Raw genomic sequence first — 21,476 nt, 5'->3', positions numbered from 1 at the left:
TCATTTAATATCTATGGGAATCCCTGTATTTGTAAAATATATTAACACAATCTTAATTATCAATATTTGTGAAATCAAGCATATTGTTATGCATACATATGTCCAATATTCAAGACATGGCATTCAATCAGCAGAAAAAAAAGAAAATAATCCATTCCCTTGAGTGGCAATAGAACCCACAACCATCGCCATTTTACAGTTAGACATAGTGCTGCAACTACAACGGCTCATACACTAAACAGAATTGTAAAGAAAACAAAAGTTGAAGGACAAAAAATAGACAAAATATCATAAAGCACCTCTTTAATCAACCATCAAAAAGTACTATACAAATAATATCTATCTGATACTCTGCACTTCACGGTGCCAACACAATTGCAGGCATTCTGCAAACACATATCTAACAAACAAAATGTACAATAATAATAATAATAAAGAAACTATAAATAAAAAAATGATTACAACTAATAGGATTAAATACATTCACTCATTATTTGGTAGAGACATAAGACATACAACTCGAGCAACATTTAAATAATTTATTTCGATGAGAAATGCAGTGCCTTTTTGCACTTTTATGTATTATTTTCTTTTATCTTTTTTCCTATAAATATGGTGTTTTTTCTATAGATACGGGCTGGTGTCTTGGTAGTCGTCGTCGCTGTCCGACCCGTCGTCCGTCAGCTGGCGCTGTGTGGTCTCTTCCGGGTCCCCAACGCATTCAGAGCTCGATGCATCTGTTATTTATTATCTATATTATATTTTTTTTCTTATAACAATATTATTCTAGGGTCACGCAGTATCGGTGGTAGGAAGAGATAAATAGAGTTAAGACACTCCTTTCCCCCTTTTTCCGCCCGATTTTCGAGATATACCGTGCTAGGTGGTGGAAATCAGCGACTTTTGTTACCAGAGCAACGAAATGAAAATAATTAAATCCCCTGAGTGACAATCGAACCCACTACGTCGCGTTAATATGATTAATGAGACACTGTCGCTGAGCCAATCATTAAAACGCATACATAGTAGTTATTACGACGAATAATTGTATATATAAAAATCATTTGTTTATTATATGCATGTGCATATTAAGTATTTAGTACATTTTATTTTTTAAATAAAAAAAAATAGGTATTTTTATAAAATATGTTAGAAGTTATAATTTTACTAAATCAAAATTAAAAGTTGTACTCGCTTTTCTAAATTATACAATAATCTCCATTGCAAAGTACTACAAAACTACTTTCTATAATATACTTTAGCAATACAACAGTTCCAAAAACTACCACATGGTTACTAATTACGTGCAAAATATATATAAAATGCGTATAGCGTGTTTTTTGTGTTATATATGTATATTAATTATGAAAATGGAAAGCATATAAAAGCTACAAATAATTACCCAGTTACCTGCTTGGTGTTCCCACAGCTCGTCACATCTTCGCGACTTTGGTGGTGGTGGTGACGGAGACCCTCTAGAAACAAATAGAGAAATTATTAACTATCAATTCTATGTTTGTCAATTAAAGTAGGTCATCATATTATTCATTCATAATTAAAAGCAATGAATACCTATGCTCAGGCGAATCATCTCCATTCTCGCTGGGCGGCGGTGACGACCTCGGCGAGGGCGGTTGGCTCAGAGCCTGCATCAACCTCCCCTTGGACTCGTTCCAGATGTTGGTCAAACGGCCATCGGGACCGAAGAGCAGAAGGAACGCGTCTATCAACTCGCGCGACTTCTCTTCCCATTTTGTTAATATATCCACTTTCTTTTCTCCTATGTTCGTCATTACCTGATTAACAAAGAAAGTAGAGTTAAATTGTTATTTTATCAAGGTCTGACTAAAAGGTCTTATGGTCTATAAATTAAATTACGGTCATTGTGATTATCTAAAACGAACCTAATGAACTCAGACTATGTACAAAATTAGTTCTGAATTTTATATATAATTTCGTAAAAGTAGAAAATAACGTCAACTTAAGACACGAAGCCATAATTTTAATATCTTCACTCTATCGAATTAACGATAACAATAATATCGTGTTAATGTTCTAACCATATCATTTTATGTTTATTAATAATTCACCTTAGCTACGATCTTAGACGATACAAAAACTTAATTTTATGTCAGCTTTCCACTTTTAGCAATATAGTAATTGTAATTCCATTGCTTTTATAGATACTCTACACATTATTTTATTTAGATTCGTAATTACATAATATATGAACTATATTAATTTTTATTATTTTCATATGTTGCAACTACTATCAACAGAATACTTCCTCTGTTATCTGTGAACGAGCTTAGCGGAGGCGGACTTATCCGTTATTACTTTACATAATTAGAATTTATACCACACCTATCACATTATCTGACAACCAAGTATTTTGTTATATATTACGGTAATAAAAAAAAAAGTTTTTAATAAGAATTGTAGGTCCATATAATTAAGGTATGTGCGAATAATACAAACAATTAACCCTGTATTCCGCATATAGCAGGAGCACTTGGAACCTAGCGCTAAGACACTTTGTTCCCTACTTTACGTCGATTTTTCGAGTCATTGCTCGCTAAGTGACGAAACTAAACGCCGTGTTTTGACTTGTTACCAGAGCGAGAAAATGAAAATAATATTATTTTCATTTACAACACTGCACAATTAAATTTGAGTGGAAATCGAACCCACAACTGCCCGCGTTTATAATCACACGCCACTACGCTACGACGACTTCGTAATAAAAACACAAAACAATAATTTTATAACATATATAAATAATATGCATTGTTTTGTATAATTTATTGTATTAGATATCAATATAATATAATAATTTATTATTTTATGAATTATACCAAATATGTACTTGGCCAATGTGAACGACATTCTGCTGTTCAATTGAAAGCGTATTATTGAACCTATTGAATTACAAGAGGGTATCAAATGCATACTGCAAACGAGCATGACATGCGTTTTATGTTGCTATACTTGAATAACGATGAGTTCCTGAATCATTTTCATACTAATTCTATTAAATTATATTTAAATAATAAAGAAATTAGCAAAATAACATATTTAAAAATTAAACATTTAAATTATTTATTTGCGACAACAAAATGTGAAAAAGACATATGTTATATAATAATTTATAATAATAACTAATTAATCTAACATAAATGATATAAATGAATCAATGGTTAGCTATATTTGTATACACACTTTGCGCGTCAATAACAAGATTAACTTACTTTCTTTCCTTTATCTTTGAGTTCGTCCATTTTGTTTTGCAACCTGAACTTCTTTTCATTTAGGAAGGACACATTGAGCTCCTTAGCAGAGTATCCTCTAGCGAGATTCCGCCTCACATATATGTCGTAGTCGCGCACTATCCGCGCGACGATATCTGACGTGGACACACCTGGAAATTACATATATTATTATTAATATTATCTTTTTATTTTCCTTAGAAATAGAAGTAGTAAGAGAAGATATCGAAGTTAATTCACAAAATCCCATATATAGAAGGGCAGGCAGATTTCCGCACAATCTTCCAGATATTGTGTTTTATTAAGGAGCGACTCAACGCCGCGCTTGTCTTTTTATCTGCGAAGAAATTAAAATAATTAATTTCTCCAAGGTGAAGTCAAATCCACACCCGTCATGCTCTACAGGTTAATGGACTTTATTATCGATATACGATGCTAATATCCTAATTTACTTCCAAATAATTTAATTAAAATAGGCTAAAAAAGCGAATTCACGTGTTTTTATAAAAACTGTTCATATCAGGTTTTATAATTTTTAGATAAAAAAATATAAAACAAATATGAGAACACATCCAAATATATTCACATATAATATTCACATAATCTTACGACATAAGGTTAGGGTTATTACATACATAATTAACTTATTCACATATTATTACATATATAGTAATAAAAGTCGAGTCATCCAGACCAGGCTAGCACTAATAGCACGTTATTTATGGCTAGTGTCGCTTAATCAGCATTAGGTCACACGATGTTCGATGTCGCGACCTAGACTCAGTTAGGTTTTGTAAACATATATGCACATTCTGGGAAACGTACCTACTATCTATAGGTGGATACGCGAGATGAATTAATGACTTTATTTTATATTTTTAGAGATGAATTAATGACTTCATTTTCTACTTTATTACAAGAACAAGTCTGAGTTTTAAAATTTTTTAATTTTTGAGTTCATCGGTCGAGGCGTAAGGTACAAGCGCAATGGCGACAGGTTGTGGGTTCGATTGCTACTTCGATTGAAGAATTGAAACATTTAATCTATATATTTCCTCGATCTGTTAATGAGGCAAAGCGCGGTATTTCCACCACTCAACACGTCATGTCTCCAGAATTCGGCGGAGAGTGGAAAACGGAAGGGTCTTAACACTATATTCCCAGGTACCCTGTCCTTACCCCGCTATGTGCGATACAGTGTAGCGATATTTCTTATATCCCAAAAATGTTAAAACATCCGATCTAAGAAATAAAAAAAATATTCTGCCTAACGATATAAGCATAACTTAATCTGTGCAACGGATACTTATAACCGCCGAGGAGACTCACATAAGTACAAAGAACATATCACAGTCTAGGAGAATTATGTTAAGTCTAAGTGAATTATGTTTAACTTTACTTTTAAATAAAATAATAAATATATTTCCTGCATTAATAACTAAGACTTACAATTTTTTGCACAAAAAGCTAAAAAAAATTTCCAAAAATGCTTTTCAATTCAAGGTGTCAAAAGTACACACACACACACAATTTTTATTTTTTTTCTGTTGGCAAGAACAATAGTAGATAATAGTATGTAAAATTATTCTTTAACTAAATTAGACGACCTTCAACTTTTGACGTCAATAAGAATGTTCATTATCAGATTCCGTATGTAAATAGAAACTAAAGATGAAACTTCGCGGTTGTTGCGTATTACCTAATGTATATCTTAATTATCACGTGCAGCCTAATTAACGCAAGGGGATTCAAAATTGCTCTATATTTCAACATTTTTGTAAGAAATGTTGAAATTTTATTACCTAAGTTTAGAAGTAATATTTTAAAATATTTCATCTAAGAATTCTATATTTCTGTTCTTTCGTGTGTGCTGGAAAGTATGATTATTAATAATTATTATATTCTATGATTCGTAAGAGTGTTCCAAATTAAATTAAGATAGATTAACAAAGAAAAGTATATTCATTTATTGATTTAAAATAATTTAAAATATAGTATTAGTTATTACCTAAATAGACAATACCGCACCAATATATGGAGAGGTTTATTTCGATAACACGATATGACATTTTTCACTCAATAATAACAAACATCGAATTAAACATTACCACAAAGCCTTAACTCGTAATATATAAAAATAAGACATATCTGTTACTTTTATGTATCGTATCGATCCAGTCTTACACAGTTGACACAGTAACGCGAGCTTCAAGTGTTGGTTTAACATTTAGATGCTTTCTCCGGTTAAATTAGAAAAGTGCAGCATTGTGTTACATATATAGTACTCTATTTAAAGAAATAAGAGTAATTTAATATGAAGTTACCTTCCCGAAACAAAAAAATGACAAACTTTTCCTTAAATATGAGGAAAACCTATATAGAAATGATAATTCATTAAAAAAAAATATTCGTAATTATTTACTCACCCTCCGTTCTCTCCGTCGCTACGAACATGTCCTTAGCTTTAATCATGGCATATATATCATCACAGTCCTCTGTAATGTAGGGTATGTCGTCGTGCGCTATGAAATCAATTTTGTGCTTCTCTAGAAACTCCTCGTCATACTCCCAGGGCGCGTCTCGTACAACCTTAGGTGAAAGAATGCAACACTTGTAATTTTAACAAGATAACGCCTAGTGTCAAGACACTCTGTTTCTGCTTTTGTGAACATTGAAAACCCATCGCAGCATTTTATTTGGCCAGAAATAAAAATAATTGTTTCCTCAGAGTTGGATCGAATCCACCGTCATACAATGTCCGCTTACAACAAAACGTTGGCTACGTACTTATCTACCATTTTAACAGCATTATAATTATACTTATTTAGCAAAAACATATAAAATTTTTTAACGTAGCGGGATTTGAACCCGCGCTTCTTAGAAACCTTTAAACGTTTCCTAAATAAGTATTTCTCGTTTCTAAGTGTGGAATAACATTTAAAATAATGTCGAAAGCATTATAATTGCAACTGTACATGGAAAAATTACAAAGAAATACTTTAAAAACTGTGCAGTAACTCATGTAAATGTGTTCTGGTTGTCGTTGACAATGTCCGTTGTAATATCCTGTTACTTAACAGGTAACACGATATCATACCGCACATTAACGATAGTAATACAAATTTTATATTGGAAATTCCCTATTGCAAAAACACAAACAATTATTTTTGCAGTTTTTGTTAGTGATGAGATAAACAAAAAAAATGGTCTAAAGCCTTAATTCAAAGTTAATTAAACCGACGTTTCTTATAGTGTACTTAATTTCTCTAGGCCTTTTCTTTATTTTTTTTAACTAAACTTATTTTTTTTAACTTTTGAATAAAGATAAACTAAATATAATATTTTCGATCATTAATACGTATAGCCTACTGCCATATATATTTTTCTAAGAATATCTTATTTACGCGTAGGTACACAAGATCTATTTAAAGCGTAGGTAGTAACGACGAGCATTCCTCAATTAGCGACAGAGTGTAAAATTGTTGTTTCGACGGTGTTCAGCGTACTACTTCAGGTAAAAACGCTTACAACGTATTCTGGCACGAACAAAAACAAGGTCAAAGATAAACAACCTAACACACAGTTCTATGAATTGTGTCCTACATATTTTAGCATCGTGGCAGAATTAGGTGTAACTATTTAAGTTTAACTTGACTATTTTCATTTCCTTCCTTCTAGTAAGGAAATAAAGCGCGGCGTTTAGTTCCACCACTCAACATGGAATTTCTTGAAAATTGGATGACGCTTGGGAAACGAAGGGCCTTGACAATAATAGGTAATCCCTGTCTACTCTTTTATATGCGAGATACAGCGTGAAGCAAATATAAAATAAAAGCAACTATTGGACAATTCTAAATTTAAATTGACCACAAGCAAAATCTTATATTGAAAAATATAGTGTCGTTAACTTATTATATTAACAAGAACTAAAAGTTTCTATTTCACATTGTACTTAATTTGTATTATTCCTATTAAAAATATCTATTTGAAATAAAACTTGTGTTAGAAAAAAATATATATATGTAGTTCCATAAAATACCTCATCAACATATCTGCAGTGTCGGACGGCCTCGTATCTCTCGTCTTCTGTCATCACTGTGCGCCCCTTACGGCTGTGTGTGAGTTTATCGTTGCATACTGAAAGAAAAAAAATAAAACGTATAGCACATCTCTATTTATAAATTGTTTAAAAAAAAAACTATTGACAGATACTTAGAAATCGTAACCATTTATCAACGTTCATAAAATGCAGATTTTAAAATATCTTTATATAGCTTATCATCATTGACTTTATAAATTAGTAATTTTCATAATAAATTTACCACTTTCGAAATGTAATAATTAATTTAATACAGAAAAATGACAACATTATATACAATATAACCTTCCACGTGTCCATTTTAAAGTACAAAAAATAAATATTTGACAACCTTGGAATGTTATTGTGAGAAAAGGCCGTATTAACTAAAGTATTTTTTTTATTTTATTTTCTGTTGTAATGTATAATAAGTTATTACAAATATACGTTATTACAGCGCTCTCAGAAGAGTAAGCAAAGGGAACCTAGTGTTAAAAAACTCTGTTTCCCACTTTCCGCCGGATTCTAGAGGCATTGCGTGTAGAGTGGAGGAACTCAAGAGCCGCGCTTTGCCTTCACACCCGAGGGTTTTTCGCTCATTAAAATATAAATTTAAAAAAATATTTCATTTCGTCGAATGGGGATCGAACCTACAACCAGTCGCGTTTACAGTCACACTATGTGTCTAAATAAGACGACTGGTCTAAATAAGACTATTTTTATATTAAGTAATAGTCCTTATATAGAGTTATATTAGTTTAAAAATAATTCTTATAATATGTAGTATGTGTGTCACTAACATTGACCTACAATATAATTATATAAAGTTAAGTGTGTCAACACTGATCAATAACAAGCAGTGCAGTGTCTGAACTCTGAAGCATCTTTAACACCGATTACCCTTAATAGCTAATATACTTTTATGCATTTAGCGAATTTAATGATAATACTAAAAGAGGGACATACATTTTTTTTATAGTACCTACATTATATATTTCACTTCCCTTTATAATAAAGAAAATAATATACTGATGGTATATTTATAATATACATTTAAAAAAAAATGTATTACACGAATTTCACTTCCTATAGCGATTTTTTTACTATCTGTATATATTATACAGTACTTTGAAAATAAATAAATAATAATAATATAAAACGTTGTAATAATGCTAGTTAAGCTATGATATTTATAATCTTTCATGTTTATATCTGTGGGTCTGATAACAACCTTTACATTATCCAATATAGATACGTAAAACATATTAGTTTAGCGGCTTTAGCACAAATGAGGTTCACGTGCTGCAATATTTTGTTAAAGACTTCGAAAAGGAGATTCCCAATTGATATACTTTTTGTCTGTACACCGATTCACACAAAATTCAATTCAATTTGACCCAGTAGCTTTTATTTTACGAGCATTTTTCTTAACTTGGATGATGTAATTTTCTTGAAACATTGTTTTTCTGTACACCGATTAAATAAAGATTTCTAATCCGATTTGCGTGATTGTTTTTTTGTTATAGGTAAGTATTGGAGATGTCTATAGACACGTGGGGGGTTTTTTTAACAAAATACATTACACCTTGCGTAATAAAAAAAATCAATTTGCGCTTCTATGACGCTATCTTATAATGCAGTTGGGGTTTTTGTTTTTTTAAATATTTTTTTAATTGTAACTTTTTTGTTAGGATCCATTACGGTAATGATAATCATAATATACCTTTTTGAAATCCCGAAAATAATACAAATAATAGCGATAACAAAACAGAAATAATTACTAAACAGAAATCTATTTTAAATTTAAAAAATTATTTCAAATCTAAAAAACAGATAACCACAACATGTAATTATCAAGCCGGGGCCGCTCATCGTCTCATGTCAGCACCAACTTATCAGGAGTACACAGCAAGGTTGCTCGATCACCGCGATAACATAACAATGTCTACACAATCGAAGATAATGGAATTTTGCGTATTTCGTAATTAAAATCGTACGATCAATGAGTCCAAAGTCCTATATCGTTAGAATTAATAGCGCTAACGCACATCACTAGTGTCACACGTAAGGAATGTGCTCACGTGGGCTTGACTATGCGGTTTGAATGCAGCGCCATTTGATAATAAATAATGTATATCACAAACTTGTAATATTTTAATATTCTATTGTCATTAAACATGTCCAATACATTATATTTAGCCTATCAGCCTGTTCGGATCCATTGCTGGACATAGGCCTCCCCCAGGGTGCGCCAATGCTCCCGATCCGCCGCCTTCTGCATCCAGTCGAAGCCTTTTATTTTCGTTTACTAATTTAAAAATATATTTGCGGTACAAATAAAATTCTCTAAGTTCTCAATTCACTCTCTCTTATCGCCGTCATCAAGTGTGACGTGCATATGAAATCTATTGGCTGAGAGGCTATACATATATCAAGAGATTTATGCAATTAAAATAAAACCGGCATTTCGAGATTGCAAAACAAGCGGGTGGAACGTGTTCTGAAAAACCTGTTTTATGTCCATGAACAATGGGTCCGCTTCTATTTTGCATAACAACTGTTAAAACACAAAAGGCACTGAAGTACGCGTTTGCAATGTTTCATTACAGTAACGATATTTGTATAGCACGTTCCGTACCAATTCATGCTCTAGATAACAAACATTATGCTATATATAAACTATAATAAGATAAATCGTGCAGATTTACAAAAGTGGATAAAGATTATATAAAATACCTAAGAAATCTTTAGTATGAGGTAATTTTTTTTAGAAAATTGATAATTATTTGTTAACAATTTGTCAAAATCGGTATGTATTGATCATAGATACTAAAATCAGGAAGTTACCAGATTATAATTGTGTAAATATCAATCAGCAATGGCGACTGGTGACTTTTGTTTGATATAATTCGTAGAGATACGAACGATCGCATTAACACTAACTCTTAAATAAATTAATTATACAGTTAAATATCTCACCTCCAACTATAAGATAGACATTGGGGAATACTGTCTTGGCTTGCTGCAGCTGTCTCGCATGGCCCTGGTGGAACATATCGTATATGCCATCCGAGTATACCCGCACTTTGCGGGACGCCGTGCCCGCTAACGCCAACGCCCTGGGTATACGGCCGTATGCGCATCTATCCCTCTCCGCTACCGCTGCGAAGTCCGTGCTGAAGGGAGCCGCTGTCCTTAATGACTGGAAATAAATGGATACATTTATTTTTTTTATTTTAAAAGTTAGCCAGAGAGCAGAAATGGGGAACGGGGTGTCTCAATATTAGGCCTATTGTCTTGTCCCGCGAAGCTTTAATCTTAAATTAAACAACTAAAATGATTTGCAAGACTGAACAAAATATTAATTATGTTCCAATATATTGTAATTTGTAACTATATAAACCACTGGATGCTGTACATACAAAATACAAGAACACGCAAAGTGATGGGTTAAATAATTATTTACAAGGAAGATATTTCAGTGGTTTCTAAACCAATACGTCAGCAGTACTGTGCAATATGTATAGTTATTTAACATTTGTGGTTTTAAATTAACGTCATTTCCTCAATAGTAAAAATTAACTATATTGTTAAATATGCTAACAAAGTGTAAAAGTGGGTAGATTTAGGTGAAAAAGACAATAAAAGCAGTGGAATTGTTTCAAACGGACACAGTTGCTTGTAGTCGGAAGCCCTGATTGAAAGGTATCTAGTGTGTAGTGTTGTTCTTGAGTGATACATGTCACTAATTGTAATTACGTGGAATCTGTGTGCGAGTACGTTGGAAACATATAGAGGGTATGTGTTTTTACCGTGTTTATTTTAAAAACGTTAACTTCTTCCGTTTTCTAACAATATCTTATATATATTATTGGTATATTATTACTTTCTGTTATGTAATAAGTATTATAAATTATTCGTTTATAAGACGCAATTTAATTATTAAATAAAAATTTTGTATAAAAAAAAGTAAGTAACCATCATCATATTTTTGTATGCCCTTGTAAAAGATATAGTAAATAGAAAAAACTTTTTCAAAGTTAAGCTTACGTAATAAAAACAAATATTTCATTAATAGATCCTGCATTTATTTATTACACCTACATTTTTTAAAATGAAATACAGATAAACTAAAAATATATTGAGTAGGAAGTGATAGCTGCAAATTAAATATAAAACCTAACTTCCTTTTTTTTTGTAGATACTATTAAAAATTTTAATTACATAAATAATGAATCGAAATTACTTTATAAATAGTATATTTGTTCGGAATACAGAAAAGAATTATAACAACGAAAATACCGTCGGTAATTAGCAGTATACTGTCTATGATTCATATATTGCGATGTCAAGGTTCAGGCACACTCGAGCGATAGTGGGGTGGCGTGATGTGACGCGAGCATCGAGCCCTATCACGCGTTATCACGGCGGGCCGTCCGCCTCGTGGTTGCAATGCTTGCAATAAATGCATGACTGTTTGTGCAACAAGTACCTACTTAAGCTTATGAGACAACCTACGTTATCATTATTGTTATCTGTACAAAACTTAAGATTAATTTTGTAAGTTGATCATACGATTTTAAGTTAATTTTGAGTTTCTTGCCGGCTCTTCTTCAGCAGAACTGCCTTCCGAACCGATGGTAGTTTTTTATTTATATGTACATTCGAAGATTCAAGCGCTAATAATAGTGTCTCTGTGAATAAAGAATATTTTGAATTTGAATTTTAAAAATAGAAATAATTGAACACGATCTTGTATTTATAATAATTATAAATAAATTTTAATGTGAATATTTTTTTAATTTATTTATTAAAGTGTTTGTATTAATGTTAATACGTTCTAAGAATTTTAATAGTATTAATAACTTTTATCAACTAATTATCCATAATGAGTTAATAGCGTCATTCCAAATATAAGTAGGTTAGGTATGATTTATGACTAATATTTAATTTGTGTAATAATTAGTAAACAGTAGTATTTCCGACATGAAGATATGAATGTAACTTATCATTCACTTTTCAAATGTTAAAAATACCATGAAGAATTAACAAAATATTAATTTTTGGGTAAACGCGTTTTGTAGGTTGAGACCGCGCCTCGGCATGCGAAGTGTTCCAATGTTCAGTGAGGTTTAGGACGACCTTTTTACTTAAATTGATTCAAATTCAAAATTCAAAATATTTTTATTCAAATAAACTTATAGTAAGCACTTTTGAATCGTCGAATGAACATATGAACAAAAAGCTACCACCGGTTCGGAAGGCAGTTCTGCTGAGAAGAGCCGGCAAGAAACTCAACAGTTGCTCTTTTCAAATTGGATTGGCAGAAGTTTCCTTTTTTTGAATTCCTTTACGCCACAGTTTCCTTTAAGTCATCCGTGCCTTACTTTTGTTTTTTAAGTGTGGGTTAAACATACTTTAAATTCAATAGATACAATTTAATTTTAATATACATATTATTATAGAATTCATAGAGTAGAAAATATCTACACTACAATCGTATGAAATATGTGGAACAACATCGGCAATACATGCCAATTATGTTTTGCCACTCTGAAACGACATTGAATTGTTTCGCAATCGCTCTATTTTCGATAATCACTTATTTTGTTAGTTCTACAAAGTAGTAAAATATGTAATATCACATATATTTTAGTAAAGAAAAATCACTAGCTAACTATTCGTATGTATTTAAAATCTAAATATTTTTATATTTAGTTTTTTTTAAATTTCACGCCGTATCCTGCACATAGCACTTTCCGCAGAATTCTGGAGGTATCGCGTGTAATGTGCCGCGGTTTACCTCGTTAGTCGTTATTAGAGTCAGAAAAATATTAAATATTTCATCAGCTCGAATGGAAATCGAACCCACAACCTGTCGCGCTTGTACCTCATATATTTAATGTACATAAATAAATTTAATGAGCATCATTAAAGTACATTGAAAAGTGGTGAGTAATTGTCGTAGTAATTAACTATATTAATAATTAACAAGCCAAAATTAATTACGAAGTTCAAAACCTGGCAAGTTCCTCGAATAAACACGGTAGAAACGCTTTTCGTGTCACGTGTTCCTCTGGTAAACATACTACTATATTTATTTTAACCGTTGCGTTGGGTCAAGCGTGTTGCCAATTAGTACGAGTTCGCGATGTGGTAATTTTAATACATTGACACATTTCATATATGCCTGAGCCGCCTAATCTTAACATATTCTTATGAATATGTCGATAAAGAGATCTGGGTAATATTATTAAATGAAAAATATATTATTCGAGCATATCACAGAAATATCATGAAGAAAATACTTTTTTAAAGTTTTTTTTGGTTTGTATAATAACTTATCATATATACACATTTATGTTTATTGAAATTATAAGCTTGAAGGTAACATAAGCTTCAAAAGGTAAAAAAGCTTCAAAATAATTACAGAAATACTCGTTACGTACGTTAGTTATTATTTACATGAAAAAATAAACTTTAATTATTTTAACCTTGAATGCGTTTTACGTCAAAAAATTACTATCCAAAAGGTCGCCATTCACAATTGAACTCGACTGGTGTTGTTACATTGCACATGTTGTTCATATTAATAAAAACCATTTACGTGTGTACCTAATTGAAAAAATATATATATTTTCATTTCCTCGCTCTGGCAACGAGGTAAAGTCAGGCGTTGAGTTTCGCCACTCAACCCGGAATGCATCCAGAGTTCGCCGGAAAGTGGGGAACAAAAGTGTCTTAACACTAGGTTCCCAAGTTCCAAAAAATCCTATTATATAGTAAATTGTGTAGTAATCCTCCGCATTATTATAAATTTCATAACAGACTAAAATACATTACTTTATAAGTTTGTCGAATTTTATCGAATTGTTTATTAAAAACATATGATAAATAATATCCTACGGTTAAAAGTTTATCATTAGTTTTTGTAATAAGATTATCAGAAGAGCGGTTCAAGTACCGAGGGTAATGTCCGGTTTGATTAACCGCAATGGAATATCGAATGTTAACTGTGTAGGGTTTCATACATCCATGTTTACAGAGCTATATTGTATAGAAACTTGTTAATATCAGTAGTATTAATAATATGTATAAAATAGCTTCACGCTGTATCCCGCACACAGCAGGGTAGGCAGAGGGAACCTAGCGTTAAGACACTCCTTTCCCCACTTTCTGCCGAATTCTGAAGGCATTGCGTGTGAGTGGCAGAACTCAACGTCGCGTTTATGTATAAATGTACTAAAAAATATACAATTATTTAATATAAATGTTTTCTACTATATTTAAAAATAATGACATCAGAATTACCTAAGAATTACTAAACTAAAACAGTTATAATACCTGTAGGTAGCATGTACCTTTTGTTGACACACAATACCATGAATCATGCATATGATAAATAAAATTAAATTAAAATCATACTTATTCACCGATATTAATATCGGTGAATAAGTATGATTTTAATTAAGTTACTCGAAGTTTCGAATGCAACTGAATGAAAAACACATAATGTTTAATGAGAAATTTACTTTTGTACATACCTACAACATTTGCAAAACTAAAACGATTCTAATGACGCAAGAGAAAATTGTTTATTTAAAGCCATTAAAAGTGAATAAATGAGATAACCAGAGTAAACATGGTAAGAATGTCTTTTATCAGCTATAACTAATTATTAAACTGTTTCATGTTTCATTTCTGTAAATCCATAATGTATGTATTTAAATGGTTTTGCGCGCTCAATGTTAAAAGGTCTATTAAGATATAAAAATTAATTCTTTTTTAATAAAAAAATAAATGTATATTTTTATATAAAAATATACATTTATTCATATTCCATTCTTATGAATATTTTAAAAGTATGTGCATTAGACGAGATCCATTGCCAGTCACTTATTTATTTTGCAATGAGTAAGTGACTGCAATGGATCTCGTCTAATGAACTCCTAATGTAAGTCGAACAATCGTTTCGGAGAAAAGCATTATATTTTTAATTAAAAGTGCTAATTTCCGTCAATAGGTACCGACTCTACCTAATGTAAATATTTTGATTTTAGAAAACTGACGCAGGTGTGTAGTTCATACAAAACTTTCTATGTAACTGTGCTGGACACTACGGAAAACACTTTCACTCATCGTAATGTAAAAGATGAAAACTCTTTTTTTCTTTAAACATATGTAGGTATATTTTATCGCACTTTTAACGCTAAATTCCCGTCTCACAATAAAATTTTGTTACATCATCTTTATAAACGAAGATATTTCAGTTCTGATTTTAGTAATAAAGCTTTCACGAATTTAAGAGGTATGTGAAAAGTATTATTTCAATAGACACTTACGCTACTAGAGCCCGGCATTTCTGATTTGACGTAACCATTCTTCCGGTAGCCTTTGGTGCCGTTCTCCAATTTTCCGTTAAGCTGTCCATTGGTCAGTGTCGTGGTCAGGGTGAGAGATGACATCATTAAAAATTATATCAGTTCTTTAACGATTGGGACACTATAAGAGTTCTGCTAGCACATATATTCACTGATCGACTGTCGCATCATTGGCGAACTGTCCAAATTATAAATCGAAACTGTCCTCGAAGTTAAAATTATATTTGTACCGAATTTTGTTTAAGCTATGTTGATTTGACAGAGATTTGCCGTCATCCAACATAGATTTATGACATGAACACTACGCGTACCCTCACAACAAGGACGTTGCACAGCCGACTGACTTTAGTTAGGTTAGGTGATGTGAAGTGAGTAAGCGAGGATTGTGTAGCGGTGGCGGGGCGGGCGCGAGCGGGTGGTGCGCGGGGCGCGGGGAGGGCGCCGGCGGTGGCGCGACGTCGACGTGGAAGCTCGTCAGACACGCGATGCGCCACGACCACACTCACGGGGGACGCTGGCCGTCCTCGACTAAATGTCATATAATTGAAATGAAATTATTGTTTCTCTGAAACTTCATCGCTAATTTGCGTATTCCTTTATCACTCTATTTATTTAATGATAGCTGTCATATATTAAGCTAGTTTCTGTTTCTACTTAAACAATTATACTCGTTGTTATACGGCAGCGAAACGTGGGCATTACAGAAGAATGAAAGAAAGATGAATATCGTGGAGATGCGATCTCTTCGTAGGATATGCGGAGTCAGCTTAGCTGATCGAATCCGCAATGAAGAGATACACAGAATGGCAAGCTTGAATTTCAGTAAAAGCTTCGCGACCTTCAATATTTGTACGGAACCTTCGGTGGCCAATTCCAACTTGCGCGTCCGGTTTTTGCATGATGCTTTAGTGATTATTCGTTCGATGATTTAAAAAATAGGTATAAAGAATATACCTAGATAGGAATATAAATTATTTATTAAAATTTGTGAAAATTTATTTATCATAATCATAGCATGGTATTCGCTTAACTTAACTTCACGCTTTATCCCTAGCGGGGTAGTCGGAGAGAACGGAGCGCCAAACGCTACGGTCTCTACATATCTGTTTCGCCTCGTCCACTGTCATCAACCTCTTCATACAAGCCCTCCGGGGTGCTCATGCTTTTTACGTGACCTTCCTCCAGTATCTTTGATACTGCGTTCGAGAACGAAGCTACAAATAGCTTAAAAGACACATTTGTTTAATAATCAATTTGAAAGTAAAACGTTAATTAATTGATAATAACAAGGACGCTTATTATCAAAAATTACATACAGTGAAAATTTACAAAAAAAAACTATATTATTTGAAGCGATGATCCTTTCTGTATTTTATTGAAAGTTTTAAGTGATAAATCTAAATGTTAGCTTTATGCTGTATCCCGCACACAGCTCTGTAGTCAGAGGGACCTGTGAACTTGGTGTTAAGACACTCCGACTGTTCCCATTAAGACACTTATAATATTTAGTATAGAGGTAGCTCTCCACATACCATTTCGAATATATTTTTAAATGTTCTTCAGTTACCACATAGAGTCGCGCTATGGTAACATTTACCTACGTGATAATAGAGCGCTGCGGTAATCTAGCATTAATATAACGGAGGTTATAACATATGTAGTAGCTATGTCTTATTACATTCAATTGTATTAAAATTTACAATTTTTTCACATTTAAATATGATATGGAAGTATGTATGTATTTCCCTCCTTTTAATAATAATTTATACTAACTTTCTATATTATATTGATAATTCGTGTGTTTATTCAATTTTTGAAACGAATAAAAGTGGCACAAATAAAGGTGGTACTTTATATTTAAAAAATAAGAAGATATCATGTAAATTTATTAAATAAAGATTTATAAGATAAATAAGAAGATATCATATTAATTAGCAACGTTTTTTTTATATTCATTCCATGTTTTAAGTAAAACTATATTGGCAATTGTAATATAGATATTATGTAGTATGATTATATATTGTAAAAGCTGTTTGTTTCCCAATATAAAATAAATAAATCTCAGAATTCGGCGGAAATATTTACAACGGGAGCGGATTGTATTAACACTAAATTCCCAAGTTCCCATCTGGCTACCCTGCTATGTGCGGGAAAAAAAATGTGACTCTTAATTACCAACAAAGCAATTATTATTTAAAACGTGTTTTTTAGTTAAATAGTCTTTAGACGGTTTAGGCAGTCTTAAATTGCGGCACGTTCTAGCTGTATTCGTATTTTTTTTCTTTCCTCTTAGCTGAAATGCGCAAAATTCTAATACAAGAGCGAGTTTCCTCCTAGTGCGACGTACATTTGGGTAAAGTCGCTCTCGTGTTATTTTGATATTTGCAAGATCTTGCAAAGAATTGACTAGACTTGTCTCCTAGTACCGTTTTATAGTGTAATACACGAAGATACGGCTCTCATATATTTTTTATTAGGCGAAAATCTCCATTGATTTTTTCTTAAATTTGCAAAGTCGCGCGCATTTTTTTTTGATCCTTCCAAATTTTGAAAGGAAATAAATAAATGAAGTATTCTTAATTCAAAATAAGAGGTAGCCAAAGTTTATTTCAAAATTTACGAACATACGAGGTGCATGCTATACAGGACTATAAAAAACTTTGTCCATTAATCATGAGACCGGTTTATTTTATAAATTATTTGACATCTTTTTCTTTTTTTGCTAATATTAAACAAGTTTAAATTTTTTAGTTAGAAAATATTAAGAATATTAACAATAATTTCTTTTAAACTCTTGTGGATTTACTAACTAGGTACATTTTTTTTAATAAGAAGCAGAATTTTTATGGCAATATTAATACTGATGAGCCATATCATTAGTATAATAAGAATATAGTTCATCATTTATAGTATTATATAACACATATAAAATATTTTAAGCCCCCTTACATACATTTTTTTGCAAATATATTTAATGTACAGGTAATCACACAATCATGTAAAAATTAATGTATCTCTCGCCTTAAGACGTAGTACGTAACGTCACATGTATATGTAATATGTATTTTAAACCTACTTCTACGCACAAGTAGACTGGCGGTGGCATGGTCAGTGATCACGCCACATACCTGGCGACGAGCCCAAACTCTTTGCAATTGGCTTTCGATTTTATATAGCATATAAGAACTGATAGGTTTATGTTGACTTTTTAATACTTTTGTACTTTCAATGACTTTTTATTTTCTTTTGTTTAGCTTCACGAATCCACTCCATATCCAACAGGGTAGAAAAAGTCGGCAAAGAGAATAAGTGTTCAGATTCCGTTCCTTGCTTTGCGCCAAATGGGAAGGTAAAAAGTGGAAAATTATCATAATTACATTGAGGAACTTAAGCATTACTCCCAAATGTTATAAATAATATGACCCAATAAATATTGTTATTTTTAATGATGACAGCATATTTTATATGTGAGTTTCAGCTCTTCACTTCTCTGGCTGACCAGTACCTGTGACTGGCTGACATGACATTGACATTCATTTGCTTATTTTGTATTATAGCACTTAGGTCAGTTCTTCCTCATACATGATCTTAATTTCACATTAGTATAGATCTAAAAGTTTTTTATACTAGCGGCCCAAATGCGTCTCCCCCGCTAAAAGTTATTATTTAATTATATCCAAATTATACTAAATGTTTACACAAATTGTAGCCACTGTGTTATTCTAATGTTAAAAGCTATACATATTACTGTAAAGTTTTAGTTCAGTAGTTTTTTGACGGTAGAACAAACATTGAACCTGACAAGCTTTCATAGTAATAATATTAGTAGGAAGTAGGATAAAAATAGCCACTATAAAATAACACTATAAAGTATTTATGTGTGGTAAGATGCAAATCACAAACATTATTAACAATACACAATAAATACTTGTTTCTCAATTTCATAATTTTGATAATAATTTTGAACATTTATTAGCCAGAGCATTTCAACAGTTTCATTTCAGTCGTCAGTTTCATTACAATTTTTATATGTTTTCTAACCTTTTTGTGGTGTGTGTGCCAAATTGATATATCAATGTATATAGATATTTATACAAAGAAAGACATACTTATAAATACAGGCACCTCATAATATAAGTTAAATGTTCATATTCATTATTAAGAATACAATTTTATATCATAAAGGTGATATACTTTGTTCAAGTTTTTCAAATGAAAATTAAAATAATAACTTTAAACAAACTCAGAAATTTTACTAAGAGTTAAAAGATTAATTGCTATATATTAATTGCTTGCTAGCTAGTAGGAAATAACTTTTAATATATTAACCCAAAATTTTCTTTACATTTTGTTATAAATTTTTTAGTTTCACACTTATCCTGCATATGGCAGGGTAGCCAACAAAATTTAATGTTTAAGCACTCCCTTCCCCATTTTCTGCCAATTTGTAAAGCTTTGCAGCACTTTCCTTTGGCAAAGCCTATGGTGCTACACTGATTATTAAATAAACTGAATGAAAAGAAAATTTGAGTAGTATGACAAAATTATGAGTAACATGTAATATGATGGGAAGTATATCACAGAAATATAAAGTAAGGAGCTTAATGTTGTTATATTGGATTTACAGAGTTAAAAAGAAATTTACTCACCTGGTTGGACTCCAGGCATACTTCGCTGCTGCTTTCAAAGCTCGTGACACTCCCGTTTGGTCCCTCCCCACTACCTGTTACTAACAAGTTTGTGTTCATTTCCTCTTCTTTTCCAAGGCGTGAACGCTTACGGGACATTATTTCATGGCACGCCGATTTATTAAGTGGCGCACATTTGATATAATAATTTTCTCAGTAAATGAAATCATAAGTACTAATTGTTTTAAATGTGTTTCACTTGAAAACCAATTTATTCACTCAAGAACCCAATGACTCCATAGCGTTGTTAAAATAGCAATATTATTGTGTCATAACCTCTTATGGAAAAAGGTTAAAATAATGCAGTGGACAAGTACATAGATTTTTAAACAATTGAATGATCATATAAATAATTATTGTAATAAGAAATTTTATAATTTAACTGTTTTATTTTGTCGTGTTAGACAAAATAACGTGACAACAACAAAACACGAATATAAATCTAAAATGAAATACACAGGAACAGACGAAAATAAAATAAACTGTCAATGTGACAGGCACGACGATCATGCCAAAGATAGAAAAGAAAACATAAATTACTATTCTTTCAAATTGAGAACATAACGTAAGTACTACTATGAAATATACAACACAATTAAAAATAATCCAATGAGGTTGCAGACTTACAGTTAGTAGTTTTAATATTCGGACACTAAGTAATTTTAATTATTATATATCGTGACTAGCGAGCGACCCTTGCGGCTTCACCTGCTTATCATTTATATAAAAAAACAAAATCCAACGACGCCAAAAAATGGAACCTCCTTTATAGAAGAACCTATCTCGCACACAGCATTCTATTCAGAGAGATCCTAGTGACAAGACACTCCGTTCCCGACTTTCCTCCGAATTATGGAGGCATTGCGTGTTGAGTAGCGGAACTCAACGTCGCGCTTTTGCCTAGATAACAGAGCGAAGAAACGGAAATATAAATTTAAGTAAATATTTCGTTTCCTCGAGCCCGGGCCTGATCCCAGTCAACAGATGCAGACCTGTCACTCATTTTTACCGTGGGAGCGTTTGAAAAATCTGATAATTCCTAGAAGCTACGACCTTCGACGAC

The 21,476-nt window shown here is 31.9% G+C and overlaps 2 protein-coding genes across 4 annotated transcripts in view; one reads left to right on the top strand and one right to left on the bottom strand.

Moving 5' to 3' along the window:
• Positions 1–286: 286 nt before the first annotated feature.
• Positions 287–20,892, bottom strand: LOC146534387 (choline-phosphate cytidylyltransferase A-like). 3 transcript variants are annotated; one of them, XM_085193309.1, is made up of 8 exons: positions 20,375–20,892; positions 10,324–10,546; positions 7,306–7,403; positions 5,693–5,855; positions 3,249–3,418; positions 1,573–1,796; positions 1,403–1,475; positions 287–737 (listed from the first exon to the last, which is right to left on the bottom strand). In XM_085193309.1, the coding sequence occupies exons 1-8, from the start codon at positions 20,510–20,512 to the stop codon at positions 681–683; spliced, it is 1,146 nt and encodes a 381-aa protein (XP_085049435.1). In that variant the 5' UTR covers positions 20,513–20,892; the 3' UTR covers positions 287–680. The 3 variants fall into 3 exon arrangements, with proteins under 3 accessions (XP_085049435.1, XP_085049432.1, XP_085049433.1); XM_085193306.1 differs by having other exon boundaries at positions 1,411–1,475; XM_085193307.1 differs by lacking the exon at positions 20,375–20,892 and adding an exon at positions 15,687–16,094 and having other exon boundaries at positions 1,411–1,475.
• Sec5 (exocyst complex component secretory 5) overlaps positions 11,035–21,476 on the top strand; it is a 42,370-nt gene continuing 31,928 nt past the window's right edge. The window contains exon 1 of the mRNA XM_085193305.1: positions 11,035–11,142. The gene's annotated coding sequence lies outside the window, so the exon portion shown is untranslated. The remainder of the gene's footprint in view (positions 11,143–21,476) is intronic.

Source organism: Heliconius melpomene, chromosome 11 (assembly GCF_056956725.1).
Source record: "Heliconius melpomene rosina isolate 202511_hmr_F chromosome 11, ASM5695672v1, whole genome shotgun sequence".
NCBI lineage: Eukaryota > Metazoa > Arthropoda > Insecta > Lepidoptera > Nymphalidae > Heliconius > Heliconius melpomene.
Note: the sequence above shows the minus strand (reverse complement) of the source record. Positions and strands in the feature narration are given on the sequence as shown.

Excerpts from the sequence above, each read along its gene's own strand:
- LOC146534387 (XM_085193306.1), bottom strand. The coding sequence starts at position 20,512 with ATGTCCCGTAAGCGTTCACGCCTTGGAAAAGAAGAGGAAATGAACACA. Across the intron at positions 10,547-20,374 it reads TATGCCTGGAGTCCAACCAG|TCATTAAGGACAGCGGCTCC; the intron begins GTGAGTAAATTT and ends ATTTATTTCCAG. Across the intron at positions 1,476-1,572 it reads GATGATTCGCCTGAGCATAG|AGGGTCTCCGTCACCACCAC; the intron begins GTATTCATTGCT and ends ATTTGTTTCTAG.